The sequence below is a fragment of the Hyperolius riggenbachi genome, chromosome 8 (assembly GCF_040937935.1).
Source record: "Hyperolius riggenbachi isolate aHypRig1 chromosome 8, aHypRig1.pri, whole genome shotgun sequence".
NCBI lineage: Eukaryota > Metazoa > Chordata > Amphibia > Anura > Hyperoliidae > Hyperolius > Hyperolius riggenbachi.
Genome location: NC_090653.1, coordinates 53813174 through 53829259, shown reverse-complemented (window position 1 = coordinate 53829259; position 16086 = coordinate 53813174). Strand labels below are relative to the sequence as shown.

General features: G+C 45.4%; 1 protein-coding gene across 1 annotated transcript in view; it reads left to right on the top strand.

Moving 5' to 3' along the window:
* Nucleotides 1–8062, top strand: part of LOC137528159 (amphinase-2-like) — a 30675-nt gene extending 22613 nt beyond the window's left edge. The window contains exon 3 of the mRNA XM_068249425.1: nucleotides 7343–8062. Within this exon, the coding sequence (XP_068105526.1) occupies nucleotides 7343–7770 (428 nt within the window). The 3' untranslated portion in view covers nucleotides 7771–8062. The remainder of the gene's footprint in view (nucleotides 1–7342) is intronic.
* Nucleotides 8063–16086: the final 8024 nt, after the last annotated feature.

The window sequence follows — 16086 nt, the reverse complement described above, 5'->3', positions numbered from 1 at the left end:
TTTTTTCCCCTTCAACAGACAGGGTTTACTGTCTTAGTGATATCATATAACTTTCCATTTCCGACTCTCAGAGATGCTGGTTTGTTCTCTACTCAACCACTGGGTACTTGCTTTTGGGTATCATTGACCTGAGAGTAGTTAAAGCCCTCAAAACGTCTTGGTATACCATAGTTTTTCGTTATAAGTCTCTATTCTATGGAAACAGCGCTCAACAACCCACATATTAATACACAAGATTCCACATTTAAAAAGTCCACAATGCCCTCAATAGGTGTGATCCACAGGTATCCAGTTAATAGTCCAAGCAATAATTCTTCATATACAGTTCATAGCAGTAATGATATATTCTCACCGGAACAATAGGCCAACCACTAACGATTAGCAATCACGTTTTTGGACCATGCCAGCACACGAACTCCTCCACTGATATAGGACTCCTCAGATGTGTGTATACATGTCATATGAAAGAGAGACACAGCAATAGTGTAATACCGTTTACAGAGCATACACTATCCAGCACCACCAGTGCTCCCACTCCACTCACGGGTCACCCTAAAGTGCCTCCACCAGCTATGCACTCAAGCCTCTCACCAGATAATATGGCCGACCCTTCACAGACCAGCAGCTCTAGCTTGTTGTGATGACTTTCTCTTGTGTCAGCAAAGAAATGATCTAGGGCTCAAACAGGTGTACCATAGCGTAATTCCATTTAATAAAATATATTAAAAAGAGCAAGTGCACTTACAAACATCCAGTTAAAATGCGCATATAAAACAATCCTCGAGGTGATCCAGCGTCTGACCGGCTCCTACAGCGCCGCTGTAGGAGCCGGTCAGACGCTGGATCACCTCGAGGATTGTTTTATATGCGCATTTTAACTTGATGTTTGTAAGTGCACTTGCTCTTTTTAATATATTTTATTAAATGGAATTACGCTATGGTACACCTGTTTGAGCCCTAGATCATTTCTTGGAGTGGGAGCACTGGTGGTGCTGGATAGTGTATGCTCTGTAAACGGTATTACACTATTGCTGTGTCTCTCTTTCATATGACATGTATACACACATCTGAGGAGTCCTATATCAGTGGAGGAGTTCGTGTGCTGGCATGGTCCAAAAACGTGATTGCTAATCGTTAGTGGTTGGCCTATTGTTCCGGTGAGAATATATCATTACTGCTATGAACTGTATATGAAGAATTATTGCTTGGACTATTAACTGGATACCTGTGGATCACACCTATTGAGGGCATTGTGGACTTTTTAAATGTGGAATCTTGTGTATTAATATGTGGGTTGTTGAGCGCTGTTTCCATAGAATAGAAATTTTGTACGTAGTGTGACACACACAATTGAAAAATAGCGATCCGACCAGACAGAGATTTATTAAGATTTATCAATATTTAGAATATCTATTGAGGAGCGCACTGATCAAATATAGAATTTTCGTTATAAGTCGTCTTGTTTGATTCAAATAACCATTGGCTTTTTTATTCAGGAGAGGTGAGTCTCACCACTGCCTCTCTATTTTAAGCTGATTTTATTTGTTTTATATTGTTGGGTGCCTCCACCATCTTCCCATAATACTTTACAACTCCACTGTGTTGTTATTATCAGTTCTGTCTCCTCTCGGGAACTTGGTTCATAACCAGGAGTGAAACCTGTGAAGACCTTCTCATGCAGTTGCTGGATAGTGTACTGGTTAAGGGCCCTGCCTTTGACATGCGAGACCAGGGTTTGAATGCTGGCTAGGGTCAGTATTTATTCAGTAAGAAGTCCTTGGGCAAGACTTCCTAACACTGCAGGGTGGCCCCTTAAGCATTCTCTAAATGGCTGCAGCTCTTGAGCACTTTGAGTCTAACAGGAGAAAAGCACTACACAAATGTTAGGATTATTATTATACCTGAGCGGTGGCAGAAATTCCACAATATGCCCAATTGGTGGTTGCAATCTGCTTGCAACCTGAGAATTGGGAGTAAATCTCCTTACGCAGATCTTACCTTATGCTTTGACATATCGCACTACTTGTTTTTTGTGTTTTTTTCTTTGGTTACTGAATTGTCCGGGTCCACCCCCCTTTTCAATTCTATTCTAAGTTTTCCTTTAAAGCGGACACGAACCAAACATTTTTTTAATTCAAAATATTTAGTTGCACCACTGACGCATACAAAGATAAATAAACACTCCTTCAAGCCTATGAGGATTTCAGTACATGCTTTTCACCCTTCTCTTTTTATAACTAGGATTATACAGGTGGCAGCCATTAGCAATTCCTCCATTGCCAGACATCACCTACTCCAGCATTTTGCCAGATTCTGTCCCGGCAATATGAAAGGAAGGGAGGGGTTCCTCCAATAAATGTAAAATATTTTATATTTCTCATCATGCAGCTGAAAAAAGGCTGCTATTTATTATTATAATTTAGAAAATAGATTTTATTACTGAAATCTTGTATTTTTAGTTTGGGTCCACTTTAAAAAGAGTGTTGCAGGGTTATACGGTATACCTACTGCACTAGGTCATGTTGGAGGTTATACATTGCCGTGTTAAATTAGGGACCTATCCATCGGGTCACTGGTGTGTTCAGTTGCAATGCAGGAGGGCTGACAGAGTGGTGCAGGTGTGATGTCAGTAGGGAGAACAAAGCTATCCGCCTTTGCTCAAGTGAAATGATTGCTGGCACGGTGGCCATGGGGAGTCAGGGGCTACTGTACACATGTTGCATTATCGGCAGTGCTGGTCGTAATGGAAAAAGCTACGCTTACGGATCATTACGCGTAATTTTACGCTATTACGCATTACGAAATTACGCTTACGGCATAGACATTCAATTTCGGTACATGTCTGTAATTACGCATTGCCCTTACGCAATTACGCGTAAGAATACCGTAATTCAGGTTGTTACGTTATAGGCTTACGCGTAAATTCCTACTAGCAATTAATGCGTAAGGTCATGCTGCCAAGCGGAAAAGTTGACGCATGGATCAATGTTAGGTAGCCGCCGACTTTAAGGTTTAATAGCAAAGCCCCCTTAAGTGCTAAGAGCCTCAAATTTGGAGAATATATTAAGGAGATCAGAAGGAATAAGAGGAAAATTTTTTTTTTCAAAAAGACCTTATAGTTTTTGAGAAAATCGATGTTAAAGTTTCAAAGGAAAAATATATACATTTAAAAACCCGCCAACTTTAACGGTTAATAGCAAAGCCTGCTTAAAATTTAGAAACACCAAATTCACAGGGTATATTAAGGGGATCAGTGGGAATAAGAGGAAATTTTTTTTTTTCAAAAAGACCTTATAGTTTTTGAGAAAATCGATTTTTAAGTTTCAAGGGCAAAAATGTCTTTTAAATGCGGAAAATGTCAGTTTTTTTTGCACAGGTAACAATAGTGTATTATTTTCATAGATTCCCCCAAGTGGGAAGAGTTTTACTTACTTCGTTCTGAGTGTGGGAAATATTGAAAAAAAAAACGACGTGGGGTCCCCCCTCCCAGACCTCTTTAACCCCTTGTCCCCCATGCAGACTGGGATAGCCAGAATGCGGAGCACCGGCCGCGTGGGGCTCTGCACCCTGACTATACCAGCCCGCATGGTCCATGGATTGGGGGGTCTCAGAAGGGGAGGGGCAGCCAAGCTTTCCCCTCCCCCTCCGAGCCCTTGTCCAATCCAAGGACAAGGGGCTCTTCTCCACCTCCGATGGGCGGTGGAGGTGGAGGCCGCGATTTCCTGGGGGGGGGTTCATGGTGGCATCTGGGAGTCCCCTTTAAAAAGGGGTCCCCCAGATGCCCACCCCCCCTCCCAGGAGAAATGAGTATAGAGGTACTTGTACCCCTTACCCATTTCCTTTAAGAGTTAAAAGTAAATAAACACACAAACACATAGAAAAAGTATTTTAATTGAACAAAAAACATAACCACGAAAAAAGTCCTTTAATATTCTTAATTAACCATTAATACTTACCTGTCCCTTTAAAAGCCAGTTCCCACGCAATATCCTCGGAAATATACTAATCAGTTACAATGTAACAAAGTTATTACAATGTAACAACTTTGTTACTTTGTAACACCACCGCACCCGACGCCACTCGCCGCTCACCCGCCGGCCGCCGCATACACGCTAAGTCCCCGCCGGCTCCCGCCGTCCACTCCGCCCACACCTGTCACCCATATACATGCTGGCACCCATGGGTGCCAGCATGTATATAGGTGACATGTGGGAGAGGCGGGGAGGGCAGCGGAGCCGGCGGGGACTTAGCGTCCCTTCACCCAACAGAGCTCTGAGCTATAGCTCAGAGCTCTCAAAAGCATCTTTGTATTTGGGCTCCAAGGAGCCCCATTGGTCCTTAGCAGACCAATGGGGTTCCTTCAAATCAGAAGGAACCCCATTGGTCTGCTAAGGACCAATGGGGCTCCTTGGAGCCCAAATACAAAGATGCTTTAGAGAGCTCTGAGCTATATAGCTCAGAGCTCTGTCGGGTTTAGGACGCTAATTCCTCGCCGGCTCCGCTGCCCTCCCCGCCTCTCCCACATGTCACCTATATACATGCTGGCACCCATGGGTGCCAGCATGTATATGGGTGACAGGTGTGGGCGGAGTGGACGGCGGGAGCCGGCGGGGACTTAGCGTGTATGCGGCGGCCGGCGGGTGAGCGGCGAGTGACGTCGGGTGCGGTGGTGTTACAAAGTAACAAAGTTGTTACATTGTAATAACTTTGTTACATTGTAACTGATTAGTATATTTCCGAGGATATTGCGTGGGAACTGGCTTTTAAAGGGACAGGTAAGTATTAATGGTTAATTAAGAATATTAAAGGACTTTTTTCGTGGTTATGTTTTTTGTTCAATTAAAATACTTTTTCTATGTGTTTGTGTGTTTATTTACTTTTAACTCTTAAAGGAAATGGGTAAGGGGTACAAGTACCTCTATACTCATTTCTCCTGGGAGGGGGGGTGGGCATCTGGGGGACCCCTTTTTAAAGGGGACTCCCAGATGCCACCATGAACCCCCCCCCAGGAAATTGCGGCCTCCACCTCCACCGCCCATCGGAGGTGGAGAAGAGCCCCTTGTCCTTGGATTGGACAAGGGCTCGGAGGGGGAGGGGAAAGCTTGGCTGCCCCTCCCCTTCCGAGACCCCCCAATCCATGGACCATGCGGGCTGGTATAGTCAGGGTGCCGAGCCCCACGCGGCCGGTGCTCCGCATTCTGGCTATCCCAGTCTGCATGGGGGACAAGGGGTTAAAGAGGTCTGGGAGGGGGGACCCCACGTCGTTTTTTTTCAATATTTCCCACACTCAGAACGAAGTAAGTAAAACTCTTCCCACTTGGGGGAATCTATGAAAATAATACACTATTGTTACCTGTGCAAAAAAAACTGACATTTTCCGCATTTAAAAGACATTTTTGCCCTTGAAACTTAAAAATCGATTTTCTCAAAAACTATAAGGTCTTTTTGAAAAAAAAATTTTCCTCTTATTCCCACTGATCCCCTTAATATACCCTGTGAATTTGGTGTTTCTAAATTTTAAGCAGGCTTTGCTATTAACCGTTAAAGTCGGCGGGTTTTTAAATGTATATATTTTTCCTTTGAAACTTTAACATCGATTTTCTCAAAAACTATAAGGTCTTTTTGAAAAAAATTTTTTTCCTCTTATTCCTTCTGATCTCCTTAATATATTCTCCAAATTTGAGGCTCTTAGCACTTAAGGGGGCTTTGCTATTAACCCTTAAAGTCGGTGGCTTTTTTATATTATACGGGAGCGTAATATTACGCGATTACGGCAGACTGTGTAATTTCAATGGGAGTTTACTGTTTTACGCGTAATTTGTTACGCGTAAAAACGTAACCCACGGTCTACGCGTAATTAATTACGCGTAATACCGTAACCTTACACGTAACGCTTACGGTGCATTTGTAGTGAATTACGATGCGTAATTACGCTAATGCGTAATTTCGGCCCAGCACTGATTATCGGCAGAGGTAGTTGCTATCGGCCTCTTCAGATGAGTTTAATCTAGAATGGGTACGGGCCTTAAAGAGGTATAAAACCCTGACATAATATTCAATAAAAAAAAGTTTTCCTACTTATCATATGCCATATGGTTATCATATTTGCATTTGTGCATGAGTATTATTATTCATTTAGAGATTACAAGTTCCCCAAAGTACAGTTTTTTGCTTGAGAGCTGCCTTTGCATTTTATTCATAACTAGTTTTATTCATGTTGTATTGAAGGCAGAAATGTTTTGAGTGTCTCTCTGCGTCCAGGAGCTTCTGCACAGTGAGAGAATGTGTCACATTCCTCACTTGATACAATTAAGTAAACACAAGATAACATTATCTGCAGTTCAGGTGCATCCAGATTTCTCTGCACTGAACTTTCAAATCCTGTGTGTAACCCTTTGAATGCTGTTCTAGTAAAAAAAAAAATGCTGGTTGTATATAATATGCTGTAAATAATTTTTTTAGAGCAAAGAGAAAATGCTGGGTTTCATTCCACTTCAAAGTGTACCTGAGATGAGTAAAATAAAAATGCATACATACCTGGGGCTTTTTCCAGCCCCCTTCAGGCTGATCGGTCCCTCACCATCTTCCCATGGCACCTGGATCCTCCACCAGGCAGCCCAGTAATTCCACCAGGTGGGACGCAGTCAGCGACCCGGGTATTTGTAATTGTTTGTTTGTTTTACCTTATCTCAGGTTTCCATTAAAGTGAGTCAGGCGCAAACAGTTTGCACAGTAGAGCGGACGCGATCAAGCTCGGTTATTTCTGCCTGAGCCCATCGGAAAGCTGCTAATGTGCCTGCGCGCACCGCTGACAAGCCCTTGCCTGCGGAATCTTCTTCAGTCCCTGGGCTGGCTCCCCTCTGGTGAGGAGGACGGGGAAGCCAATTTAGCACTTTAGGATCCAGAGGCTTCCTCCTCCTGAGGTAAGTACTCCCTAGAGACATTTTTAGTGGTGAGCAGAAACTGTGTGTAATTATGCATCGTAATGCGTAATTTGCAAATTACGCATAATAAGCTACACGTAATGACGGTAATGCAAACCGTAATTATGCCTACAGGCGTAGTTTTCATGCGTTTCGCATAATTATGTAAACAGGCGTATGGATGCCACTGTTTTTACGCACTGTACATTATATTACGCGTAATTACGGCTAATTTCAGGCGTAATTACGATTCACAAACGTAGTGAATTGTACTTAACGTAATTACGCATCATTTTGCATAATCAAAATTTACCCATTCCGAGCACGACTAGTCATTTTGTTTCCTTTAGGTACACTGTAATTTACAAACGTGCCCAATAATATTTTGCCATTGAAATGATTTTGCCCGTATTTTGCAGACTATCCTTTTGGCATGATGTTCCCAGTAACAAGATGGCTGCTGATCTTTGGGATTTTCCTGGGAATTCTCCATTCCTGCCATAGTCAGAGCTGGAAGGCATTCCAGAAGAAGCATATCACCAAAGTCACCCCCAGTGCCCTCAACTGTACCAAAGAAATGAGTAGCATAGTCCATGCTCCAAAGTGCAAACCCATCAATACTTTCATCCATGCCACCGTGGGGAAAGTCGAGGACATCTGTAACGTTGACCCCGGCCCAAAGAATGTCACCAGCTATGAACCATTTAACCTCACCATATGCAAAATAGAGAAAATAGAGAAAAAAAGATGTCATTATACCAAATTAAATACTACAAATAACATCTGTGTAACCTGCAACAGAAGTACACCTGTTCATTTTGTCAGATCAGGGAAGTGTCCAGCATGATCTGGTTTCCTGTCTGTTCACCCCATGTCTACTTATCTGCCAATGTACCGTAAGCTTATATGCTGCAAAACTGCTTAAATTGCTTTCGCTTTCGCCATCGCAAAAAACTGTGAAATGAAAATGTACATTTGATCCAATATAACATGCATGATACATTTATTTTCTCCTACGTTGCTGTCACTTGTATAAGTGCTGTCACTTATAGTAGCTAGTTAAAATCTGACAGATCTGATAAGTTTTGGACTAGTCCATCTCCTCGTGGGAGATTCTCAGAGATTTCTTCACTTTCAAAACAACTTACTAAATGGCAGTTGCTCAGTCTAAGTACCAAAATATCATGCAAATGAGTAGAGAGGCTGGTTGGTATCTGTGTACAGATCCTTTTCAGGGAGTGTTTTTTTTTAAACATTAAGAGCTAGTTCACACTGCAGGCATTTTCGTTTTTTTTTTCACCCACGTGCAGTTTTTAAAATCGCCCCCAAACTCTTGTGCAATGAATGTCTATGAGAAGTGTTCATATCAGCGCGGGTCGTGCGCTGTCCGTTTAGTAAAGCGGTGTGTGGACCATTTTTGAAGCATTTCCGCCTCAATGGAAGGTATAGGAGAAACACAAAACGCTAACAAAATCGATTTGTGCAGCGATTGCATTCGCATTCTTAAGAATAAATACATTGTATTTATTCTTTTCCGGATCAAAGAGTTCACTTCCTGACTGACGAACCGCAATCGCTCGGCAAAACCGCTTAGAAAAGCAGTTAAAAACAAACAAACAACGTGCAGGTAATAGCCGGGAATCGAAAAAAAAAACTCAACAAAACTCGCCCAACGCGGATGGACAGGCGGAAAGAACGCAATGTGAACGAGGCCTAAAGGAAATACTGAGAAGCCCCCATGAGGAGATATACTAGTCCAAAACCAGATCTGTCAGATTTCTACTAGTTAATGTAGTTGACAGCAAAATATGTAAAAAGTAATTTATAGTGCATTTTACTCAGTGAGAAATGTACATCTTATGTGTATGTGCTTACAGGTGTTTTTAAATCTATGCCCTTCCTTACCTTAAAGGGAACCTGAACTGAGAAGGATAGAGATTTTTCCTTTTAAAATAATACCAGTTGCCTGACTCTCCTGCTGATCCTGTGTCTCTAATACCTTTAGCGACAGCCCCAGAACAAGCATGCAGATCTGATGCTCTGACTGAAATCAGACTGGATTAGCTACATTCTTGTTTTCAGATGTGTGATTCAGCCACTATTGCAGCCAAAGAGACCAGCAGGAGTGACAAGCAACTGGTATTGTTTAAAAGGAAATATTCATATCACTCTCAGTTAAGGTTCCCTTTAAAACCTATCAACACTAGAGCTCAGAGACCTGAAGCAAATGCAGAAGGCTATATTCATACTTATCCACCCGAATTCCACCTCCGATCTCTCACATTTGTTTGCATGTATGATTCTGCGTTTTGCGATTTTTCACACATCCATTTCTTTCTTTGTGGTTTTGTAATTTTTGTGATTTTTCAGATTGTGATTTTTGCGCCAATGAAGTTCATTTACTGCAATTTTTCTGTGTTGCCATGAACTTGCACTAAATGCGATTCCAACACCACACACACAAAAGAAAGTAACACTGCAGTGCAATCTTCAAAAGGCATAAAAATAGCAAAATGCACACAGGCAAGAATTAAAAAAAGAAAAAAAAGAAAAACATGTCACCTGCAATGCCATTGAAATACATTAGATGAGAAATCACAATTCCACACGACACACACACATGAGAACAACCATCCAGGATTTGGGTTCACTTAAAGGAATCATCAGGCAAAAAATCAGCGTTACTCACCTGGGGCTTTCTCTAGCCCCTTGCAGCCGACTGTCCCACGCTGACCGCTCCGCTCTCTGCCGCTGTCCCGGGCTCCCTGCAGGGTGCAGAGGACGACCTCGAGGTCGTCCTTACTGTGCCTGCGTAAAGTGCCGCTGTCAATCATGGCCTACTGCGTGGGACAGTCGGCTGCAAGTCAGCGTGGGACAGTCGGCTGCAAGGAGCTGGAGAAAGCCCCAGGTGAGTAACGCTGATTTTTTATTTTTTGCCTGATGATTCCTTTAAGAGCTAAAACCTGATTGGCTGCTCTGTGTAAGGCCCCGTTCACACTGCACGCGTTTCCAGCCGCGTTTTGGAAACGCGTGCAGGTGGCCGACACGCACGACATCAGACATTGCATAGAGTGCAATGTCTGATGTTCACACTGCATGCGTTCCGGACCTGTGCGGTCCGGGAACGCATGCTGCACGCATTTTTTGCAAAAACGCGTGGCTCTCCCATTCACTTTTCAGTGGTGGGATCAGCCACGCAACGCACACAAACGCGGATGGCGTGCATTCGTACGCGTTGCGTTCCACGTGCATGCCCGTCCGCGTTTGTGATGTGAACGGGGCCTAAGGCGTGGTGCACACCAGAGGAGTTTTTCTGAGCGTTTTGAGTTTTTAAATCTGCTGCTAATGTTATCCTATGTGTCTGTGCACACTGGAGCAATGAGGTTTTGTAAAAAACCCCATAGCATTACATTGGGAAGAGCTTTTGAAACCTCTAAAAGCTCTTCCCAATGTAATGCTATGGTTTTTTTACAAAACCTCATTGCTCCAGTGTGCACAGACACATAGGATAACATTAGCAGCAGATTTAAAGGGACTCCGAGCTCAGAAAAAAAAGGAAAGTTGTACTCACCAGGGGCTTTTTCCAGCCCAGTGCTGGTCGGGAGGTCCCACGCCGGCGTCCTGGCTCCTCTCCTTCTCCCCGCTCCGGAATGGCTGGCAGGCCGCGTGGGACCTCCCTGTCAGGAACCGGCCCGCGGCACGCCTGCGTATACGGTTCCCGACTGCGGGTTTGACCAGATTAAGCGGGGAACAGCCTTATTTAAGCTACAAACAAGGCTGGAACCCCTCAAAACACCTCTCACTGCCACCACTAGCGTTGCTAGACACTTCCACTCTGCTGTCGAGTCCTCAGCGCGCACTCCGCGTTTTCGTATTTGGGTCAGCTTTGCGCTTAGGCCAAATACGGGAACGCCACGCACCCACACACACACACAGTTGCAATCTTACACTGTCGTGAAGCAAAGACCCACTAACAGTCGTTCCGAACGATACTGTTAGCTACTCGCACTGGCATTGTTCGTACGTTGGGTCAGCTGCGCGCTTAGGCCAACGTATGACAAACGCCCCCACACACAATGCAATTACAATTTCCTACGGTAGTGTTGCTCAAGCGTACAATTAGGCATGAACTTATACACGGTTACACTTCAGTCTCTTCTAGGCTATGAGTGTTAGTTTAGTACGGCAGAAGTCAAACTTATTAAATAATAATTTAATATTCCAGAAAAAACATAGAACAGTGCAGAACTGAATATATACAAAAAGATTACAAAAAAACAAAGTAAAAATAGTTACAAGATAAAATGTACAAAGATAACACACAAAGCGATTTTGCTTACCAAAATAAACGGGAAATAAACGTACCAGCGTATCGATCTGGTGTTGTTGCGGGCGGTACGCACTTCTGGTCAGGAACCAGGTTAGTTCTAGCCGTGTGAGCTACCTCCAAGAACTACAAGTTGTGGCTATCCTAGCTGCGGTTTTATACTATGAAATACGCCTGGAGGCTGTAAGCCTGTGTGGACGGGGGGAAGCTAGATTTAATAACATCCTCAGACATAATTTGATTTCCCAGAGATCTGACATCCACATGTGAACAGTGTCCTATACAACAAAAGACTTTGTTAACCTCCAATCTCCCCAGGTTACAGGTGACAATTGATTAAGGCTTTCACATTGCAGCAGGATGTCCTGTGTGATCTGCTTCAAAGCAACTGTCTGATTAAGTGTTTCCTAATTACCTGTTTTCTGGCTGTCCAGAGGAACTGTATGCTAATGTCCCAGCCCCCTGCTTCCAGAGAAATTCAATGCAAATGTAGTACAGCCAGATAACCATCCCTTCAAAGCAGAATACACATGTGAGATATAGCAGACAGAAAATGACAGAGATATGTTCCTGTATTTCCTAATATCATCAGCACCTCAATATATTCCTGACACGCCCCCTCTTCCAGACGGCTCCGGCAGATGATTCTAACGAATCGTCCTGCCAAAGCTGACACTGACGGCCGGGCCTGGGGGGGGTAACTCCTTAGCTCCAAGCTACAGGAATGGAAAAGTTGGTCAGGTTGCTGCAATGTGTCGTTGCCCTTGGCAACCTGACGTAACCAACCAGGGGAATGCGAGTCAGTGACAACCGTGAATTTGCGACCATAGAGACAGTGCTGCAGCTGGGGAAGGGTTCCAACCGTCGCTACACGCACTTCCTCTATAGTGGCAGGAGCTATCTCTCGGTCCCTTTGGGGAACGATTATCTGCCGGTCTGCCTCCTCCACTTCGGACAGCTCAGAGGGAATAACTCCCCAGGACCCTCTCAGCCCGCCCCTCCCAGCTGGTGACCTGCTGGCTAGCCCCCTGAGCTCTTCCAGGCTGCTGTCAAATCGAACAGCCCCAGAGAGCTCAGTGCTGCCTGTCACACATTCCAGGAAGGCTGCAGACGGAGAGGCTCCTGGGCCCTCCGGGCCAGGTTCCGGATTGGATGTGGCTGACCCAGCAACATTTGCCACTTCGGTGGACAGTCCCTGTGCTGTAGACCCACTAGCGCTGCGGGTTACCACTGCAGCTGAGGGAGCGTCCACATTAGACGTATCATAAACCACATCACCTTTGGTCTTAAAAACATCGGAAGGGTGAAGACCCGGCCTGGTGCCGTCTGCCCCTTCAGTGGGCAATCCATCTGCTGCAGCCCAGCGACCATTGCTGGTTACTCCTGCAGCCGACGGAGTGTCCACAGGACAAGCATCATTATGTAGCACAACACATATGATATCAACATTATCCGTCTTATACATATTGACATTTAGAACATCACATAAAACATCAACATTATCTGTATCTTTACACACATTGCTACTCAGCACTTCACAAGTAGCATCAACAGTTCTGGCATCGATCGCCTCGATAGTCCGTGCATCATAAATGACATTATCAATTTCTGCATTCTTTGTATCAACATGTCCCACTCCAGGCCTAGGCACTGGAGACTCACTAGGGCTGGCTCCTAGCACACAGTCCATAGCCCCTGGGGCCTCACCAGCACTCCCCATTTGCACAGCATTATCAGACAGTACCTTGCAAGAGTCCTGAACTCCTGCTGGGGATGCAGGCTCCACGGGGTTTGGAGTAGGCTCATACCGGGCCACTAACCGTCCCAGGTCAGTACCCAGCAAAACGTTGGTGGGGATTTTGTCGGTTACCCCAACTTCTTTCAATCCGCTGCCGGCCCCCCAATTCAGGTGGACCAAGGCGGTGGGTATGGCTGGGGTGACACCCCCAATTCCTCGGACAGCAATCATTTTCCCAGGTATGTACTGCTCCGGGTTCACGAGCTGGGGATGTATGAGAGTCACTTCTGCTCCAGTGTCCCTCAGCCCAGTGGCAATTGTACCCCCAACCGTGACAAGCTGCAGATTCTCTGCATAGCCAGTAGCATTCCTGGTAGCACACAAAGCCGTTGGGACTTCACTGGGGTTTGAGGCCTCACTGGATTTTGGGGCCTCCCTCTTCCTCTCTGGGCAAGTCATGCTGATATGACCCACCCTGTCACATACAAAGCATTTCCGAGTGTCAGGTTGCTTGAATCCAGGAGACAGCGGTGCTTGCCTCCTCTGGGTGCTGGGTGAAACAGGTTTAGCAATCTGTTCTCCTCTCCAGCTGGGCGTAGTAGTCCTCCGGGACTCAGGTGCTCTATGGGCGGTGTAGGCATCGGCCATTTCCGCAGCCTCATCCACTGTCTTTGGTTCTCGATCCAGCACAAACAGCCGGACCTCAACAGGACAGGTGTGTAGGAACTGGTCTTTTATCATCAGCTCCTGCAGGGCATCCAAGGTTTTAACTGACAGTCCTTTTAGCCACTGCTGGAAGGCAGTGCGCAGGGTGCAAGCATGATCCAGGTAGCTGTCATTAGGACCTCGCTGCACTGTCCTGAAACGTTTGCGATACACCTCTGGCGTGAGGTGGTATCGTGCAATGATGGCTTTCTTAATTGCCTCAAAGTCTGTTTCTTCCTCCTGGGGGAGACTCACAAACGCCTCCAGGGCCTTGCCTCTCAGCCCTGGTGTGAGGTATCTTGCCCACTGCTCACGGGGCACCCCATACTGCCGACAAGTCCTTTCAAACCCCTGTAGGAAAGTGTCTATGTCAGAGTCCTTGTCCATAGCGGGGAACTTATCCAGGGGGATTCTGTGGACTCGCTCACCTTCGCGTTCTGCGGGTCCAGCAGACCGGTTCTGCTGCTGAAGTTTCGCCAGCTCCAGCTGGTGTTGCCGTTCAGCTCTTCCCTCCTCTGCCCGGAGTCTGTCCCTCTCGGCCTGGAGTCGCTGGGCAGCTTGTTCCCTCTCTGCTTGTCGTATTTCCCTCTCTGCTTGCCGATGTTCCAGAATCAGCTTTAGGCGCAGTTCGGGCTCAGCCGAACCTAGTAGCTGTAGGTCGGCTTCCAGAGATGTCATCTCCGTGTTAGGTGGATCATCCAGGACATCGTCTCCACTCGCATCCTGTGGCGGGAGCGATTCCTCCTCTGGCGTGTCGTGAGCTGCATCTGCTGACGTTGAAGCACGGGCTCGTTCTGCCTCATCATGCTCCTCGAGCGCACGAACTAACTGCTCCTTAGTCTGGCCGCTCACCGTCTCGATGCCTTTGTGCTCACACAGGTTGAGTAGTATCTCTTTGTTTTGCCTTGCATAGCTGGATGCTTTCTGAGCCATCGTGTTGCACAAAATAAAAAGAAAAAAAAGGGGGGGAGGGAAAGCAAACACCAAGTGTGTATCTTTGAACAAAAAAAAAAAAAACGTATATAGATTCTGCACTGAGTAGACTTCTGTAGGCTAGTTGCTTCTAGCAAGCTTCCAGCCTTTAGTACTCAGAATAGCGAGCTAAACTGCGTACTAATGTACTAAACGATCCCACCGCTGCCAGCCAATTATGTCAGGAACCGGCCCGCGGCACGCCTGCGTATACGGTTCCCGACTGCGGGTTTGACCAGATTAAGCGGGGAACAGCCTTATTTAAGCTACAAACAAGGCTGGAACCCCTCAAAACACCTCTCACTGCCACCACTAGCGTTGCTAGACACTTCCACTCTGCTGTCGAGTCCTCAGCGCGCACTCCGCGTTTTCGTATTTGGGTCAGCTTTGCGCTTAGGCCAAATACGGGAACGCCACGCACCCACACACACACACAGTTGCAATCTTACACTGTCGTGAAGCAAAGACCCACTAACAGTCGTTCCGAACGATACTGTTAGCTACTCGCACTGGCGTTGTTCGTACGTTGGGTCAGCTGCGCGCTTAGGCCAACGTATGACAAACGCCCCCACACACAATGCAATTACAATTTCCTACGGTAGTGTTGCTCAAGCGTACAATTAGGCATGAACTTATACACGGTTACACTTCAGTCTCTTCTAGGCTATGAGTGTTAGTTTAGTACGGCAGAAGTCAAACTTATTAAATAATAATTTAATATTCCAGAAAAAACATAGAACAGTGCAGAACTGAATATATACAAAAAGATTACAAAAAAACAAAGTAAAAATAGTTACAAGATAAAATGTACAAAGATAACACACAAAGCGATTTTGCTTACCAAAATAAACGGGAAATAAACGTACCAGCGTATCGATCTGGTGTTGTTGCGGGCGGTACGCACTTCTGGTCAGGAACCAGGTTAGTTCTAGCCGTGTGAGCTACCTCCAAGAACTACAAGTTGTGGCTATCCTAGCTGCGGTTTTATACTATGAAATACGCCTGGAGGCTGTAAGCCTGTGTGGACGGGGGGAAGCTAGATTTAATAACATCCTCAGACATAATTTGATTTCCCAGAGATCTGACATCCACATGTGAACAGTGTCCTATACAACAAAAGACTTTGTTAACCTCCAATCTCCCCAGGTTACAGGTGACAATTGATTAAGGCTTTCACATTGCAGCAGGATGTCCTGTGTGATCTGCTTCAAAGCAACTGTCTGATTAAGTGTTTCCTAATTACCTGTTTTCTGGCTGTCCAGAGGAACTGTATGCTAATGTCCCAGCCCCCTGCTTCCAGAGAAATTCAATGCAAATGTAGTACAGCCAGATAACCATCCCTTCAAAGCAGAATACACATGTGAGATATAGCAGACAGAAAATGACAGAGATATGTTCCTGTATTTCCTAATATCATCAGC